The sequence below is a fragment of the Ambystoma mexicanum genome, chromosome 9, assembly GCF_040938575.1.
Source record: "Ambystoma mexicanum isolate Mex_15411 chromosome 9, UKY_AmexF1_1, whole genome shotgun sequence".
NCBI classification, from domain to species: domain Eukaryota; kingdom Metazoa; phylum Chordata; class Amphibia; order Caudata; family Ambystomatidae; genus Ambystoma; species Ambystoma mexicanum.
This window is the reverse complement of record NC_090931.1, coordinates 481,812,690-481,831,377: the sequence shown is the minus strand read 5'-3', so window position 1 is coordinate 481,831,377 and position 18,688 is coordinate 481,812,690. Positions and strand designations below refer to the sequence as shown.

The 18,688-nt window shown below is 46.8% G+C and overlaps 1 protein-coding gene across 1 annotated transcript in view; it reads right to left on the bottom strand.

The window, feature by feature from the left end:
* The window catches only part of TEKT1 (tektin 1), an 880,590-nt gene that overhangs the window by 362,618 nt on the left and 499,284 nt on the right, over positions 1–18,688 (bottom strand). Inside the window, exon 4 of the mRNA XM_069615027.1 lies at positions 11,219–11,347. Coding sequence (XP_069471128.1) covers positions 11,219–11,347 — 129 coding nt within the window. The remainder of the gene's footprint in view (positions 1–11,218; positions 11,348–18,688) is intronic.

Sequence of the window (18,688 nt, the reverse complement as noted above, 5' to 3'; positions counted from 1 at the left end):
TAGGCGAAAATGGGTGGCAGCCTATTCTTCATGCATTTCCCTGTGCATTTTCTGGGAAGTTCTGGCCATCATGATGTTTTCAATGCCAGTAAGGCACAGTTTTTGTGGTAGGGCTCGGATGCATGGGTAAAAACATCCCACACAGGCTTGCCAAATTCAAGCTGTGGCGAAGTGTCTATACCAGAAGCCGACTGGAGGCAATCATAAAGATCGGTAATCTTGGACTCCCAATCAATAAATTCCTCTGTAACATTCTGTGTGCCATAACGCACACCAAAAGGAGAAGAATCATGCTCATAGGCTTGATCTTCCTCATAAATTGAGGGCATGGACTTGAAAAAGTATTTCCTGGGCATAGGGTGATAAACCTTGTCTGGCAAGGGCAGAGGCCTTGAAATGGTCAAAGCGACCGTCGAAGGTGTCAACGCAGGCATCGACAATGGCTTCGACAACGCTTTTGATAAAGGCGTCAATGGAACCTTCGACAACGGTGTTGATTAAGCCTTCAACAAAGGTCTCGACGAAGGTTTCGACAGTAGTGCCAATTTATACGGTGTTGCCTTCGATTTATGTTTCAAAGGGTCTGACTCCAATGGAGTCAACAACTTCATCGAGTGCATCAGCGATTTGCTCCTTTTCGGAGGTTTCGGAGAGATACTTTGTTCTCGAGATGATACCCTTGACAATTTTTCGTCAGATCTAGAGCAACCTGCCGGTTTGGTACTCGGCCTTGCCATAGTAGTCTTTGACCTCCCTGAGTCATCCAAAGGAGCGACCAGGGCATGGCTTATGCGTAAATCCGTTGAGGGGGTCAAAGCCGCATTCTCGAAAATTCACAGCATTGCTTTCTTGAAATCATCCCATTTCTTGGGAGAATCAGCCTTGGCTGGGCACCTGATAACCTCGGTAGAGGAATCAGAGGAAGAGGAAGATGGAGACCTATGTCGTCTTTTCTTTGCCTTTTTCGACGAAGAAGATGAAGACTGTCTCTACCGACTCCTCGATCGAGACTTCTTGGACTTTTTGCGCTGGGACGAATCTTTGGACTCACCCGACTTCTTATCCCTCTTCGAAGCCACCCTCCCCACCGCCACTTTAGCTCAGCGCTCCCTGAGAACTTTCTCCGTCATGGCCTGACAGGACCCACAGTCATCAGTTCGATGTTCGGATCCCAGGCACCACAGGCAGACACGGTGGGGGTCGGTAATTGACTTTTTCGCCCGCATTCATGGGATTTTTTTAAGCCAGATTTCGGGGTCGAAGAGTTAGAAGAGAAGACAAAATCTTTTGAAAAACTGAAGCACACCGTTCAACACTCCAAGCAAAGCTTTGGGAAAAACGTCACTGAAGCCAACGGGTGCGGCTCCAGATATTTATACTACGGATGAGGTTGACGCTCAACGGCAGCCCTCGCGGTACATCGACGCCACAGCATCAAGCACATCGCCCTCTGGTGTGGGAACATTCTTTTCCGAAGAAGCAAAGCTGATGATAAGAATATCAAAGATGAGGAATCAAAGATGAGGAATACGTGGGAGGACACAATCGATTCGAAGACCTTCTTTGCCATGGCATCATAGCGTTTGTTGTCTCTGTCTGGAGGAATCGTTGGGTATGCAATCTGTTTTGATGTGGATGTGGCAGCCAGACCACCAGACGTTGTGGTGTAGGGTGCATGTTAAGCTAAAAGGGGTCACTGCTTGAAGTTCTGTTTTTGCTAGTCAATTTTGTATTTACTGATGGAATTAATTCTGGCGTCTCCTAGTTGGTATTGACCCGCCTTTGTACAGCTACATGGAAGTGAAGAATAGGGTCCTCCTGGAGTCCGTTATCTAAAATATCTATTAGATCATCCTGCTTGAAAGGTGGTATATGTCTACTCCATCCTAGAAATTCAATTAACTCTAGACATGAATTGTCTGTATGGCCCATCAGCATGGTCTGAGGGACCTGGCCTTCCATATTCAATTTTGGGAGAAGTGTCTATCCCACTTGCAGTTTGCAGAGTCTCATATAGATCTTTCATCCTGGACTCCTCTGATATCAGAGCCTCTGGAAGACTTTGTGTCCCATATTGCAACCCAAAGGGTCGTGAATCATCTGATGAGGGCTTATGTTACTCACAAATTGAAGAAAGTGGGCCTCATTACATGGTAGGCGCTAAGGGACTACCGGCACCGGTAAGGTCACTGGTGCCGGTAATCCCTTAGCGCCATACTACGAGGTCCCTCAGCGGGTCCCGTCCTTTACGCCTGGTCTAACCAGGTGTTAAGGGCGGGACCCGCTAAGGGTCTTCAGAGCTAATAACGGTACTGCAAATTGCGGTACCATTATTAGCTACTTCCCCATTCCCATTGAGCCCTATGGGGGCTCGAATGGGAATGGGGAATGGTATTTGGCATGGGGACTTACCGGGTCCTCCAGGGTCGGAATGACCCAGTAAGTCCCCATACCGCCTACCCGGACCCAGGATGCGGTAAGGGAGTAACCATGCCGCTAATAGCGGCATGGTTACCTCCTACCGTGTAATGGGGCCCAGTGACTTAAAACATTATTTTCTTGGTAGTGGGAGAAAAGAATCTCTAGATTTGTCCACCTCCTTCGAAGATTTTGTCAGATGCATCGATGATGGCGCTGAAGTCTTCGACGCCGTCAACATCGATGGCTTCGACAACTGTGGCGTCAAAGATTTTTTCTAGAAGGATGTCAACTCTTTCGGTGTCGATGATTTTCCTTTTGAAGGAGTTTCTTCTTGACTCGATGGAACCTCCGAAATTTCCTTTGCCCTTTCTTTGTCGGGTTTCCCCTCAACATGGGCATGACTCTTATTCTTCTTCCTCAAGTGGGTCAAGGCCGCATTCTTGAAGACCTGAAGCATTTTCAGTCTGCATCTCTCCCATTCAGGCTGTGAGGCCGATTTGGACAGGCAAGTAACCTGTTTAGGGGAGGAACTCAATGTCGAAGAAGGAGACTTGTGACACTTTTTCATACGTCGTGAAGACGACGAGTGGTGAGAGCCACGCCTAGATCGATATCACCTTTCAGCTTTCTTCCGACGAGGATAGTCGCCCCTCGACTCATCGGAAGATCGCTTTTTTCCGACTGAGTCGTCTAAAGGGATTTATGTGACCTACCTGCAGCTAACTTCCCTCTACGTTCTTTCATGGCTTTCACTGTCATCGAAATGCAGGAGTCACACTCCATTGTCTTGTGATCGGATCCGAGACACCATAGACACACCCGATGGGGGTCCGTCAGTTACATTTACGCCCCCACAGTTGTGGCATTTCTTATACTTTGATTTGGGAGTCGATGATGGTGACGAAGAAGCCATATTTTTATATATTTTTTTCAAACTAACTGTAAATTTGCCCAAGGAACCTTCCGAAGCTCTCGCGGAAAAAAGGAACTGAAGCCAACGGTCACTGCGTACGCTATATACCAGAAAATTCAGAAGCAGCTAAAGCTGGATATGGATATATCAAAAGATGAGGAATACGTGGGAGGACACAATCCATTCAAAATGGGCACTTGAACAGAGAAGGCCAATTTCTGCAATCAATTATATGTGCATCACCACCGCTGATGAGGAGGTCCTGCTTCGTGAGTTTCTCCCATTCAGAAGACAAATAGAGGCCTCATTGTGAGCTTGGTGGTAATTGGTGGTAATTTGGTAGTAAATCTGCCGATTATCGCCTATTATCATCAAACTTGATTACCATTACCGCCACTTGGTCTTGTGGAGTTACCACAGGAATACAAGTGGTGGTAATCCCTCATTTTTGGAGTCCACATGACTCCATGGGGATTTTTGCCATATTTACTGCTTGCGGAATTAATGTGCAGAAATTTAGCTGATTATTGGCCTTAAGCAGGAAGACTTACCTCCAACTTTTTTGGGAGGTAAATCTTCCCTACTGCGAAACTCGTAGTACATTGATGTGGTAATGCAGCAGTAAAGTGGCGGTAACAGAATTACTGCTGTTTTTACCCAAACCACTGTACTAGTAATAAGGCCCTATAGACTTTAAGGATGGTTATTGTGAGGTTACAGTTTAAAAATAGAAATGGCTGTCCCGTATTATGCACCCTTACACCTGATCCATTTTAGAGACTCATGATCAGTGCCCCGTTTGCGCAAAATAAGCCTCTGAGGACAGTCAACAAGAGAAATCACTAATGGAGTCATCTGACATGGTAAACTAAATAATGTCCTTCTGACTCATCTAGGTCCACCTGATACTTTCCTCATAATGCACTGCCACGGTCGTTGCTGCTCTGTCCATGGAGCATTTTTTGAGCATGTGCAAGGTTTGCTTATGAATATTTTAGAGTGGGTCCTCTGTATCTGCTTACCTTTTCAATAGGAGGGGTTTAAAATAGTGTAATGCACTCATAACATACATTGCAGAGAATTGTACCTCAATGATTACCAGTATGTGATAATACATTTTCAAAAACAACGCTGCTTAAATTCACAAGAAAATATTTTCCGGAAACGTTCTGGAAACATTACAGGATTATAGTACCCAATACAACATATACCTTCCGAGCAGGCTTTCAGATCGTGTGAACTATCACAAATAATTGCTTAGCGTTTAAGTATTGTAGACTGCTGTAAGATAAACCATATTGTATGTTTATTGATTTTTCTTCAGCTTTAGATAAGAGTGGCTCTAGTTCGGCTATAGAATAAACTTAGAAAGTGTGGGTTCCCTGAACATTTATTGTAGGTTAGCTGATATACCCGGCATTGCCCGGGCTTTCATTCCATCATAGGTAGTTAACTGTGCAAAATTTGGTGCAGATTGGTGAAATGGTGTGGAATTGTATAGGGAACATACGTGAAGCCACAAACCCAGAGGCTTTTGCTGAAATCCGAGCAAAGGGGTGGGGTGTCCAAATGTCATGTAGCCAGTAAAGTCCGAAGGGTCCTAATTGGTGACTGCACAAAATGTGGTGCAGATTGGTGAAACGGTGTGGAATTGTATAAGCAACATACGGGAAGCCACAAGCCCACACCCAAATGTTCACTTTTGCTGAAATCTGGGGAAAGGGATGGGGTGTCCAGATATCATGTAGCCAGTAATGTCTGGGGCGGGGGGTCCTAACAGGTGACTCTGTAAAATTTGGTGGTTTGGTGAAACAGTGTGGAATTGTATAGGGAACATATGCGTAGCCACAAACCCACACTCAACATTTCACTCTTGCTGAAATCCGGGGAAACGTTGTGAAATTGTATAGTGAACACACGCAAAGAGAACGAAAGTAATTTTTTTCCAAAAGCTCTCAGATTTGTTTCATATTGTTGGTTTTTTCACTTTAATAAAATTGAGTAAGTGAATGAATACAAATATCTAATCATACTGTTCAATTGTAATCTAAAATGTAGAAACAAATTAACTACTTAGAAAGAAGGGCACAAGTTAGAGGGAACAGAATGTTGCTCTTTATTAAACAGCATCGGGCAAGACGTATTAAAACCATTGTAGTGGTAGGCGCTTCAAAAACACCTTAAATCTTTCTGTATAAGGGTAGTATGTTATCCAGTTTTGCTGACAGGCGAAACTGAAAGCAAACGGTGAATGCTTTCTACAGTTTTAACCACGATTGCGCAATAAACAAAGGCTAGGCTTTGTTAGTTTCATTTGTAAAGTTTAAGTGGCCATCTTGAGGACTTCACACAGTTGAGGCTTGCTAAGGATGGGACCTTGGGGAATTCTGTAATCAGAGGAAATCCTCTGATGCATCGAGTCTGAGAGACGTCCAATTAGCGGAGAACGTCCTTACGTCTTTCAGCTCTGGGAGTATTCAAAAAAAGGTTAGTGTTGAACGATTGTAGGGCATTGGGTCAGAACTCGAGGACTGTATTAAACATAAAACATTGTAAGGAGTCATTGAAATGGCTTAGCCCAAGGAGATGCAAAGATATCCTGAGGATATTTATGAAAAAGAGATTTGTGGAGTCTTAAAGCTTTCACAAATTAATATTTATGTAGTTGTGGTGGCCAGGTCAAAATTAAATCATGAAGACAGAACTTGTCCTCTATGTAATAAGGCGATACCAGATCTATCACATGTACTGTTCGACTCTCGTAATTTCTCTTTTATCAGAAAGCAGTTTGTAAAGCCGCTGCTTGATTGATATGGTGTGAAGACACTTAATGCTGCATTGAATATTTTTTTTTATGGAGCCCCAAAAAATTCAAGCAGCAGAAATAGGGTTTTTGATACTCTGATGAACAATGTTTATCAGGAAGTGGGGATGTATTTCTCTTTTTTGTTTCTAGAATCATAATTTTGTGTTTTGTATTTATTTTATTTCACAATTCAGTCCTGAGTTTTGGTTGTGCATGGATATTTATTGTTACAAGAGCAACATAACACATGGGGCACAATGTACCAGGTTGGTGAACCACAAAAACAAAAAGACAGCCGACGCGCGTTTCAACCAAAGTCTTTCTCAAGGCTGTGTGAGGTGGGGGTTGGTGAGTGGTGGGAGAGTGAGTGGTGCAGTGACACACTGCATTTAATGGAGTCATGGTGAAGAGAATCATTTAGTAATCCAAACATGGTACGGTCATGCAAAGCAGTGACATATTGTGTTTTATGGAAGTCATGGTGTAAGAACACATATGACATTCAGAAATGTTTGGCCACAGTAAGGCAATGAGAGGCAGGGGTAGAACAGCAGGATATGTGCATAGAGATAATTGGTGAGTGGTGGGTGAGGTGGTTGGTGCAAAGTGGTAAGGTAAAAATGTAATAAGTAACATCATGAATGATACAATAGCCAGGTATTTAAACGTAGGGGAGGTCCATTTAGATTTTGAGTACCAAGGAGAAAGAGACAAGGGAAACAGTGGAATAAAACATATAAAGAGAGAGAGTTAGAGGGCGGCTGGTTAAGCTGGAAGTCAATTGGGTAAGTCACAGTGCAGGGCATAGGGGGCTGTGCTTACCATTTAAGTTGGGGTACGGGCTCACGTTAGAGCATGTGGAGAACACACCCTCTATAGGGTACTGGGTGTTTGCTGGATAGCTGGTCTGGAAGAAGAGACAAGGGGCCTCATTACGACCCTGGCGGAAGACCATGGTGCTATTAGCACCATGGTCCATGCCGGCAAGTTACCGACTCCGCCAAGGAGAAAGGGGGAATTACCACCCCATTACAAGGTTGGCGGGGCGGTAATTCCTCCTTCCTCTATGGCCCTTCCCCATTCCCATTTTTGCCCCATAGGGCTCAATGGGAATGGGGAAGGCGCTAAGAACGGTGCCGCAAATTGCGGCACCGTAATTAGCACCAAGGTCCCTTTGCGGGTCCCTACTTTAACGGCTGGTCTACACCAGCCGTTAAGGTCGGGTCCTGCAAAGGGACCTCGTAATTAGGCGCTAATAGGTTAACGGCGCCGCAGCCTTTTACGGTGCCGTTAACCCATTAGCGCCTGGGCCGTAATGAGGCCCAAAATGTCAACGAGGAATTGCGGCAGGTTGCATGGACAATGATCAATCAGAGTGGCGTGTCGGAAGTGCACGCGAATGGGCCAGGTGCGGCCAAGCTGGTGCTGGTGAGCATTGGGCGGTGCCGTGACAGGTTCATAGCATGAGTAAAAGGTGCGGGTAACCGGCTAGATAGGGGGAAGGGCAGTGGTGCGTGCACGTTGCGTTGTCCCCGTGTGGGAGACCCCGAGGTGCAGGGAGGCACTGGGGGAGGCCCGTTGTCATGGGGCGTGCATGACGGAGGAGAGAATCCTATGGCTAGGGGGCAACCCCTGGTGGAGTGCTGCGGATCAAGGAGAGAGTTGTCAGGCGAGTTTCTGGACCACTGGGGTTTTTCGGGTGGCAACCTGGCGGAAGGCTGGTAACGAGCCCCGTGCGGCGGGTGTAACAGGGTCCCGAGTGAAAGTCCCTGTTAGATGGACCGGCGAGTTAGTGGTTAGCCAGCAGCTGCCATGACGGTGGCGGTAGAAATCCCCAGGATGAGAGGGCACGACTCGGCTTCTGAGGGGCGGGTGCCGCGTGGTGCATGAATGGTGCACTCGGGGGAGGGTTCGGTGGGCCACGGATTCGTGGTGCTAAGGAGGGCAAGTAAGTAAGGGGCCATGATGGTGTGAATCCCATGGGTCGGGTCTATTGTGAAACCCGCAATCAAGTGCGGAGATGTTCACGGGTAAAGGCATGGACGGGCGTTGGGTCAGGGGTGGGGTAGCGAGGTCTCACCTGAGCAGGAGGTCCGTGTACGTCCGAGTGATCCCAGTCATGGGCCAAGTGTAGCCGACTGGAATAAGACCAGAGACTTCCGGGTTGGAAGCAAGGCTGAGGGATATGATTGGATGGTTGGCCGTAGGCTTGGTCATGACGTGGGCCCGGCTGATTAGATGAGAGAGCTGTCAGACATGGCTAGTCCTGCTACTGCGTGTTGTGAAAACGGCAACTGTGCATCAGGGCGGGAACCCTGTGTTAAATGATGAGGAATGCTGGTCGCAGGGCAGAGAGGCGCACCAGCAAGGAGGCCCTGTAAGGGTGGAGGGATTTAAATAGAAATAAGCCCTGGAGATCCCCTAGGTATTGTAGCTGGGCAAGAGAGAATGCCACTTGGTTGGAGGGCGGCACAGGTCAAGCTGACCAGTCAGGAAGTAAAACCCAAAGTAGGGTAAATGCATGTTAGTTAAGTAATTCCTCTGGGAGCGTGGAGGCGGAGCCAGGTCGTGCTCCAAGGGATGGGATTGAAAAAATAGGTTGAGCAAAAGGAGACAGGGAACACAAGCAAGGAAAAGAGGAGGTTAGCTCATAGGAAAACATGGACATCATGATCAGTGTTGAGGCCAACTGTTACGCCTCTGTATTTGCATATTAGTTTTGCTTCTCTCTGGCGCAGGTGGAGTTCCCTGTCTCCTCTTCTTGCATCTGCCGGTATTGTTTCGAGTCTGCCAAAGGCAATTTCATCTTTGCGTGCCCACTGGTGTTTTTCTTGCCAGTGCAGAGCCAGTGGGTATTTGGCGTTTTGGGAATGTAGGGTGCTCAGATGTTCTCGAATTCTGATCCTGAGTTCCCGCTTGGTATTTCCGATGTATTTTCGATCACACACACATATTATGGCATATATGACATATTTCGATTTACAGTTAATAAATTGATTGATGTTGTGTGTGTCAGTCTCACTAAAGTCAATTGTCTTGGTGTTTCTGGCATGTTTGCACATGGAGCAAGTTCCACATTTGAAAAAGCCAATAGGTTTTACTCTTGTGAGCCAATGGTTATCCAATTTTGGAGTTGGTGCCATTAAGGATGGGCTGAGGATTGTTTTCAAAGTTTTGGCCTTAGTGTAGGTCAGGCATGGTTTGTCTAGTATCCATTCTCTGATGTCTTCATCAATCGTCAAAATATGCCAGTGTCGTCTTAGGATTTTCTGGACTTCTTGGTTGTCACTGCAATATTGTGTGATGTACCGGATTTCAGTGTGGGTATTGGTCTCTCCTATACATGGATCTTTGGCTGAGAGCAGCGTGGTCCTTTCTCTTTTGCTAGCCGTATCTTTGGCCGTGTCTATTGCATGTTGGGGATATCCTCTCTCCGTGAATCGTTTCATGAGCGTTGAGCATTCTTGGCCATAGTGCGTCTGTGTACTGCGATTCCTTTTGGCTCTCAAGAATTCACCCTTGGGAATGTTGTTGGTGACTGATTTTTTGTGAAAACTTGAGGCGTGGAGGACCGAGTTGACTTCCGTTGGTTTCCTAAAAGTGGCAGTTGTCAGTTCAGCTCCTACTGGTACATTGTGCCCCATGTGTTATGTTGCACTTGAAACAATAAATATCCATGCACAACCAAAACTCAGGACTGAATTGTGAAATAACTACCAACAGTACTGGAGTACCAATCCTCTTGCCAGTGCCGCCAACAAACAAGGTTTTGTCAACCCACCCACTTCTCCTCAACCTCCTGGGAACCCTGGAGTTTGGTTCCCTGACAAAACCATGTGCTAGGCTGCAGGCCAAACCTTGAACACAGACGACTAGTTGCGCAGGGGACCTTGCTGTCCCAACACCAAACTCCTTACCTCTTGTAATTCTATTTATTTTATTTTACATTTTTTATGGTTTCAGTTGAAGCCAGGTGACACATAAATTTGACTTGCCAAAACAAAAGCGTATGCTACAATGATTAATAACCAGGATAACAGGGATGGCAAGATCACATGAAATATTTCAGAATCTGGGCATAGGAAAGGTGGAGTCCCCAAAGGTGTAATGCATTTCATTTCACTTACCAAAACAATTCACATACTAGCACATCTTATCACCATTTATAATGTACAAGAGGTAACATGCAAGGCCCGTTAGTATTAAGAACTTGCGCCATACACACCCTGTCTGCCACACAAAGTGCAAATACAGTACTGCATCCTTACACTATCTCAAAAGTCTGGACACTATTCTGCCTTATTGACATACACCAGGAAATGGTTCCAGAAGCTCAGATCAACCTGCAGTTGAGAAAGGCTAGTGCAAAACAATTAAAGAGTTTACGCTGGCCCCACAGGAGCTGCTCAAATCTAGATAAAGTGCTTCAGTAATGTATCTCTGTTATTGTCTGTACATTAATTAATCGCACGGGTGGGCTTTCGGTTTTTCACTGAATCGTGAACATAGGTGTCCCGGCAGTGGTAGTTTGAATACATGCTGTCACAAAACACGGGTTTGTTAATCTCCTGCGCATCGGAAATATATGCGTATCTTAAAATGTTAACAATTGTTGAGTTGCACGTGGAGGTGCACACATGGGATTAGTCCATCAAGAGTAAGAGAAATGTCTCAGACACATGAACACTGTAACAAAAATAGTAGAAAAGGCAAAGGCTCAGATTCCTATCGCTGTATCGAGTGAAGAAAATCGATGTGAGCATGCCATTGTTTTAAGCATAGTTGGCGAAAACACTGTCCGAGGCATTCTCTTTTTTTTATTTTTTATTTATTTATTTTTACTTGGTGTATCCCTCCAAGTCTCCATAACCCCTCTATCCCTCCATCATATATAACCATTTATTTACTCCGTTGTATGGGGGATAAACAGGAATGCACAAGAGTCAAGACGGGTTCCTACAGCTGGCGTAATGGACATAGCATAACGATCAAGAAACGGACATGTACTGTATTTCTAAGTTTGTATGATTACTAAGGAATCCATTTTAGAGTACAGTGAGTGGTGACAAAGTAATTACCTGATTTGCTCAATGGTTTGCTCCAAAGTGCGATGTAGCAAAGCCATAGCACCTTGGATAACTTCAACCTCTTTTATAAGCTCTCTTTCTACTTCATCATGCACCAAATCAATTCCAACACGCTTCTCTCTGAAAAAACGAAAACAACATTTTTATTAGACTACTTAGTTTAGTTGCAATTTGTGTAATTTTGAGGCAGTGCTATTACACAAGTATTACATGCAATATGATGAATTCAGATTGATAGCGCTAGAAACGGGTCAGCCCTGCATGAACAAACTAAGAAAATATGCTGGCTCTCATTACAAGTAGGACAGTCAATCCGTCGGAAATTCTGCCTGATGGAACTACCTATACCAATGTGGTGTCCGGAGGAATTATGGCCATATCAGGGTGCGCGCACCAACCATTGGTGGTAATGGTAATCCTGTCAGGCAGAGTTACAGCTGAAGACAATAGGACAGCAGTAATTCCGCCTATTTTCGATGGAAATAAGTCTGATACACATTTGCAACTCTTCATAAACAGAACCAACTCCCTGTCATTTGAACAAGCCTCTTTTGGGACCTTTGCACCTTGCCCACCAAATATTCCTAGTACTGCACTGCTAAACTACATGAAATCACACGGACAACACTGCTACAAGGGAAATAATGCCATGTTCCAAGTCTCCCAAAAGGCACACCAGACAGCCAGGAGCCCATGTCCATGGAAGGGCCCAGCACATCTGCCACTCCTGCAAGTGTCAGTATGGCACCAGCTCATGCTGCACTGTCCATTGATGCAGCCCCGAGGTAACCAAGTAGTCCTGGCCACAAGGAGGCTTACAGGACCTCGCTGTCTGAGAGCAGCACTCCAACCAGGTCTGGGGCCACCAACATACCCTGAACGGTTTTGGCACCCACAGCGGCCATAGGGCAGCGTGCAAAAGCTCCTCGCCCCCCACTCAGCCACTTCGCACCACTGTTTGTATGTAGCCTGGGGTGCAAACCACCGACCCCACCTCAGACACCAGTGAGGCTGATTTCCAGCACATTGCACGGACAACACCTTACCTGCACGCTTTGCAGCACCTGTGTCAGGCACCACTGACCAAACCTCTGCAGCTGTCTCACTGAGCCACATATACATGGACTCCTCTCCCCAGTATCTCACCTTTTGATATGATATATGATATGATATGATATGATATGATAGGTTATTTATAACGCGCTTCATACCCAGAGGTTTATAAGCGTGGACCCGGGGATCAAACCTGTGTTGCTCTGTGTCGTCTTGCTTCCAAGACGAGCACGTTGCCCCTGAACTATCCTCCCCAACATCTCGTTGTGCACAGCATTGGCACCATGGAGAAGACACTGACTCACCTCCAGAGGATGATGATGCAGACGGGTGCACATGCTTCCAGCTCTGTGGGAAGGCACTGGCATGTGCCTCCAAGCCCAGTTCTGCAACCCACACTGGATGCCACCTGGTAGAGGCTCACGCAGATTGAGGAGCGGATGGAACGCATTGCCCAGGAACAACCGGGCCACTCCCAGGCAATTCGAGATGCTGTGCAGAGTTCCTCCAGGAGAGTGGCTAATTCCTTGGACCACGGGAAGCAAGGGTGCAGGTGTTTGCTCCCACCTGGGTGCCCTGGGAGTTCTCTTTTTGCTGCTCCTCCTGCTGGTTTGGAAGCCCCACCCCCACCCGGATATCTACAGCGTTCTTCACCCGCAAGGGTGAAAGCCCACGGGAAGCAAGTGTGCAGGTGTTTGCTCCTGCCTGGGTGTTCGCGATCTGCCAGGGGAGCACCAAAAGCAAAACTCCAGAACCTCCCAGAGTGTTCCATGGATTTGGATTGTGGTGAGGTGAGATAAACCCATGTGATCTGAGCCCCTTGTTTTTCTATTACCGGAGGTTTGGTCTGGACTGGACAATGCTGAAGGAATGACCAGAGTTTTAGCAGTGGAGGATTTCCTTTCCCCCTCCCCCATTACATTACATTTTTATTTGGCGCTGCCAGGGGCCCGGAGGCATACGGGCGCCGGAGACAATCTGAGCTGGAAGTAAAAATTAGGGATCTGGGAGATCATTCTTATTTGGATAAGTGAGTTTTAAGTTTTTTCTTAAATGTCTCCAGAGTCAAGCTGCTTCTCAGGTTTAAAGGCAGGGCATTCCATTTAGCATGTGCAATAGCCCAAAAGGCGCCCCTTCTAACCAACTCCAGTGATGTTCTCGGGATGTACAAATTTCGTTCATCATTTGGACGCAGAGAGCGCACCACCAGTTTATATTTGACTCTTTTGGCAATGTACGTGGGAAAAGATCAATTAAGAGACTTATAAGTTATGGTAAGCAACCTAAACTCTATCCTCTCCGCAATAGGTAGCCAGTATAATTTCCTTCTAACCTCTGACACATGGGCGAACTTCCGTAGGACCAAGATCGTTCTTATGGTGCTATTCTGCACCACCTGGAGTCTAGCGAGTTCAGTTTGACCTATTCCTATGAGGGGGGAGCTGCAGTAATCAATTTACGCGGAGATGATGGCACGAGCAATCGTTTCACAACCCAGCTGGGATAGAAATGGGCGTAAGTGCGACAGAAGCCTGATATAATAGGCCGACGCTGACACCAGGCTGCTGACCTGGGCGGACATGCTCAAAGACTGATCAAGCAATACTCCCAAGATTTTTATTTTTTCCTTCGTTGGGATATCATGGTCTGCTATGTGGAATGATTTGTACTCTGGTTCCAATTTAGCAAGTCTGATTCTAGAGCCAATGATCATTAGCTCTGTCTTGCCATGGTTTAACACCATCCCACTCGAGTTCATCCATTCGTGAATGAGGTCATATACCTCAGACACTGCTATAGCATCCTTCTCATAGATACCCGATAGGGGAATAAGACACTGCGAATCATCCACGTAGTTAGCAAAGCAAATCTTTTTTTCTTCTAACATATGAAAGAAGGGGGCTGAAAAAAGGTTATATAGGACCGGGGAGAGTGAAGCCCCTTGTGGAACTCCATAACTAACTATAGCAGGGTCCGCTTCTGCCTGCTTGCTACAGACCCGCATGGTCCTCATTCCCAAGAGGGACTCCATCCAACCCTTTGCTTGTTCACTAAAGTTTGCTATCTTTTGCAGTCTCTCTCAGAGGAGGGGGTAGTCCACCAAATCAAATGCAGCTAAGTCCAAAGACATCAGCAACATTATTTTACCATCATTTATATTAGACATCATGTTGGATTTTAATTCCAGCAACGCTGATTCAGTGCTGAAATGTGGACGAAAACCTGACTGACCCTCATTTAGAATGGGATACTCTTTCATGTGGCAAAGCATTTGTTTGTATGCCACTCTATCCAGAATCTTGAAGATAAAGGGAGGGTTATAGAAAGGCCGATAGTGGCAATTTTTGGGTCGAGATCAGGCTTCTTAAGCAGGGGGGTAATCCATGAACCATTCAGTCTGGTTGGAACCCTAACCTCTTTAAATGAAGCATTCACTATCCTTGTGATGGAACTGATCAGAAGCTCAGAGCAGGCCTTGGCTAAAGTTTAGCTAGGATAGTGTGAAGTTCTTCTTCTGAAATACTCCTGAAATTAAACATGGGTATGGACAGCAAAAAGGTTGGTACACTTTCCTGTGGGACTTTGCCTGCTCTCAACTCTTTGCCTGACATTACCCATCTAAGTATGAAACTAGATGAACTTGTGCCCAACGCTAATCTGCCAACCCTTGGAGGGAGCCTAGACTGCATGGCCACTGCTGAGTTTCTTGATATTTTGGGCAGTGGTTGTGAGAGGATTGCTTTGGGCGTAGCCAAACCCACTCGAGGCTTTGATCCATCGGCCTCTTCTCTGGTGCCCGTTGCACCCTTTACATCCTGTGGGCTGTTATTAAAGCTCATCCTTTGAACTACCTGCTTGGTCGCTGACCCATGGATGGCACCGGCCACTGATATTGTCCACCCCCCCGTCTTCTTCTGTCCCCCTGCAGTGAATCTAATGGACCTGGCCTTGGAAGGATCCTGCAAGGGAAAGCATCCTTTCAGTCCTCCCTGCAGCACTTGGAGCGAGTCTATGCCAGCTGCACTTTTGGGGGCCAGCTCCTTCCAGCCTCATCACCTACAGAACCCAACACTATCCGTGGGTGCTCCTGTGACCAATCTCTCTCTGAACTGGCTGACATCAAAAAATGAATATTGACTTTGACTAAGGTTTTGACTGAGGCCAAGGGGGAGGGAGGGGTATGTAGGGTTGGAGAGGGTCTATCGGAGAGGGGCTTAAGGTCTTTGGCCCAATTGCTGACATGGGGTCATATCCCCTGTGCCCTCGATTGTCCTTTGCTTCTGGTGCCGTGAATGCGCCAACTTTGAGGAGGCAGGAGGGGGTGTGCGTAGGCAGCCATGCTGTAAGGGCGGGATCCCTTTTGCTCCTGCTGATCCAATCCGATACGATCCTGTAATGGATGCTACAGTGTGCGTTGACACCTGTTAATACATCATGGGCTAAATAAAGAGGGCACAGTCGTGTGCAAGCAGGAGGCTGTGGGTGAGATAAGCACGGAGAACAGGCCTGAGGAAGATAGTGACCCAGCAAACGGAGGCAAACGCAAGATGGTGGTGGCCGAGGGACAAAGACCTGCGTGTACACGGAGCAACAAAGCATTATGAGGCTTCGCAGAGGGGCAGCCGAGAACAGCAGCGGCCCGACTGGCTCATGTATCGGGTCCGTGTCGGGGTCTGATCTTGCCATGCTGAGTGTCGGAGGCAGGCGACTTCCATACCACGGAATGCATGGATGCTCTCGTTCCAAAGACGGGAGAACACATCGAGCAGAGATCGGTGTGGCTCCCATACCCACGGCCGCCTGAAGATCACCGGAGACACGGAGGTCAAGACAGCAGTATGGGTGGTGGCGGAATAGTCCTTGAGGAACTTGCTGCATTGATATACAGCAGTGGCGGATAAACTAGATGCGGGTGCAGAGCGGGTCATAGAGCGCATTGGAAACTGAGCCATGCCCGTATTACCACTGCCCCCTCCACACCCCTCGATGCCGGACCCACACACCAGCTGAATCCCGGGGGTGGGATGTGGCAGGAGCCAGCCCAGACCATAGCGTGGTGAATGAGGGACAAAAACACACAGTACTAGCCGCCGGGGAGGAGGCATAGTCCCTGAAGAACATGCCACATTAAATTACAGCAAGGGCGGCTGGAATATATTCAGACACATAATGGGTCAGAGTGTGCATGTGAGGCGGATCCATGCCTGTGTTTGCACTGGCCCCTCTGACACCGGACCCACATAATGGCCGCACATCGAGGTTGAGCAGAGGCAGAAGCCAGTCTAGACCATAGCGAGCCAAATCTGGTACAAATACACACGGTGCTAGCCGCCAGGCTGTAAACTACATGGATGAAAGCAATCCCACATCCATACAAGCAAGGCCCTGGAGCATAGTCCATATAAACACCAAAATTGTTGATACATGCCCTAACAGTACACCAAAATAAGCAAACACATAATGCAGCGTGACACGAATTTGCAGAACTCAAACTACTTACCCCAGGAATCGAGGGGGTACTGCAAACAGGGTGCAGCTACCCTGACATACATGCAGCCTTGGGGTACCTAAGGTAGTTAAGCACGGCTCGTGAACACACACGCACGACAATGCGGGGGATAATAGAAAAGACGACTCGACCACGCGAAGCCCTAGTCTGTAATATTCAAGGTAGCATAAGGGACGATTATCAAACTCCACAAGCGCAGCAGGTTCCCTACGAAGAGGTGGGAACGAAATTGGCACACATGCCCATATAGGCAAGGGAAAGCACGCTGGCCACCACCCAATCGCCAAGGCCGGAACACACAGGACATTATAACGTATACAATACAAAAGAAGAGGTGGTTATCGTCCACCGCAGCGCACAGATGCTCCCCATCACAATAGAAGTCTGGGTGGTCGCCTGTCAACTGAGCACATTGGGGATGCCCAAATGACATCATCGTAGCCTCAAACATAGCAGGAAGCCTCCACCAGACACCAGCAAGAAACCAACGGCATAGACACGAGGCAAGGGCGGGACATCCGCTGGCAGCGTAAGACCAGCGGACTAGACACGAGCAAGTGAGGGCTTGCACAAAGAGATCAATCCAGCGCCAAAACAACTGATAATGGCGTCCAAGTCACAAAAAATCAAGGTGAAGCAACCCACTTTGGCCACCTTCGCCAAGCCCACAAACTCAGCAGTGGGCACCACCCCAGTGACCCCATCACAACAAGCAGAACAAGCCAGATCGAATGTGGATCACAGGTCCTGGAAGCCATAACAGCTTTGAAGATTGCATTAGAATCTAAAATGGACACCATCAGTCTAGATGTGAAACTCTTGAGGCAAGATGTCAGGTAGTTTGCTGAATGCACAGTTGCTCTGGAAAAAGAAGTGGCGGTAAACACAAGCAACTTGAGAGACACCTCAAGAGAACCTTGTGGGAAGAGTTGTTGATGCGGAAGAGCAGGCAAGACCCAATAATGTAAGAATCACCGGGCTCCCCGGGGAGGAGAAGGGGCAAACCCCACCAACTTCATAGAGAATATACTACTACAAGAAATTGGCTTGGGTACCCTCAACCCAGGGATTCACAGTAGAAACTACTCTTTGGTATTTTGTGTAAGGTTTGTGCAAATGGGTTTATCAGTGGTGTACTTTGAGGCACACTGTATTGCTTAATTACTTGTGTCTGTTCTTAGACAAAATGCGTTCCTTTGTTATTAGTTAACAAAACACATTTTGATGGTGAATTTAAGATTTAAGGAAATAGCTGTATTAATGAAATAATAATTTAAAAAATGTATTTGAACCTCAGCACACGGTAGTATCTAGATTTCTTTTTTTCAAATCTTACCTTAACCACTGCTTGACACACTAACCATTGGCTCACCACTGTACTTTCTTTTTTCTCCTGTGTCTACCTCTCAACCACCATGTAACCCGGTCACTTGCACTTACTGTTATTATCCTGTATCTTGTATGTCTATAATCTGCTGTAATCTGCTCTAAGTCTCTGGCGCCAAGTTACCTCAGGGTTCGGCGGGCGGTATAAAGAAACTAAGCTAAACTAAACTAAACTAAACTTAACTTAGGTTGGTTTATAGTGTTACAACCACCAGATGATCCACACAGCAGAGTTGGTGCATTAGAAGTAGGTAGAGATTAGAGTGAAGTAAAATAATTGCAAAGTAGGGGAGCGCTAAATCACAGCTTTTAACACTAAAACTCTCTCTAGAAATGTATTACTAGGATGGACTTGGATGGCCTAAGGGCCGAATAAAGGTAATTGACATTAATGACTTGGACCACTTGTGTCGGCGTGCAGCAGATTGCACAGCCAGCATCACATTGATGAGCCAACAGTGCGGGAGTTGGCAGAACACATGCCTACCACTAATGACATTGTGTCATGCTAT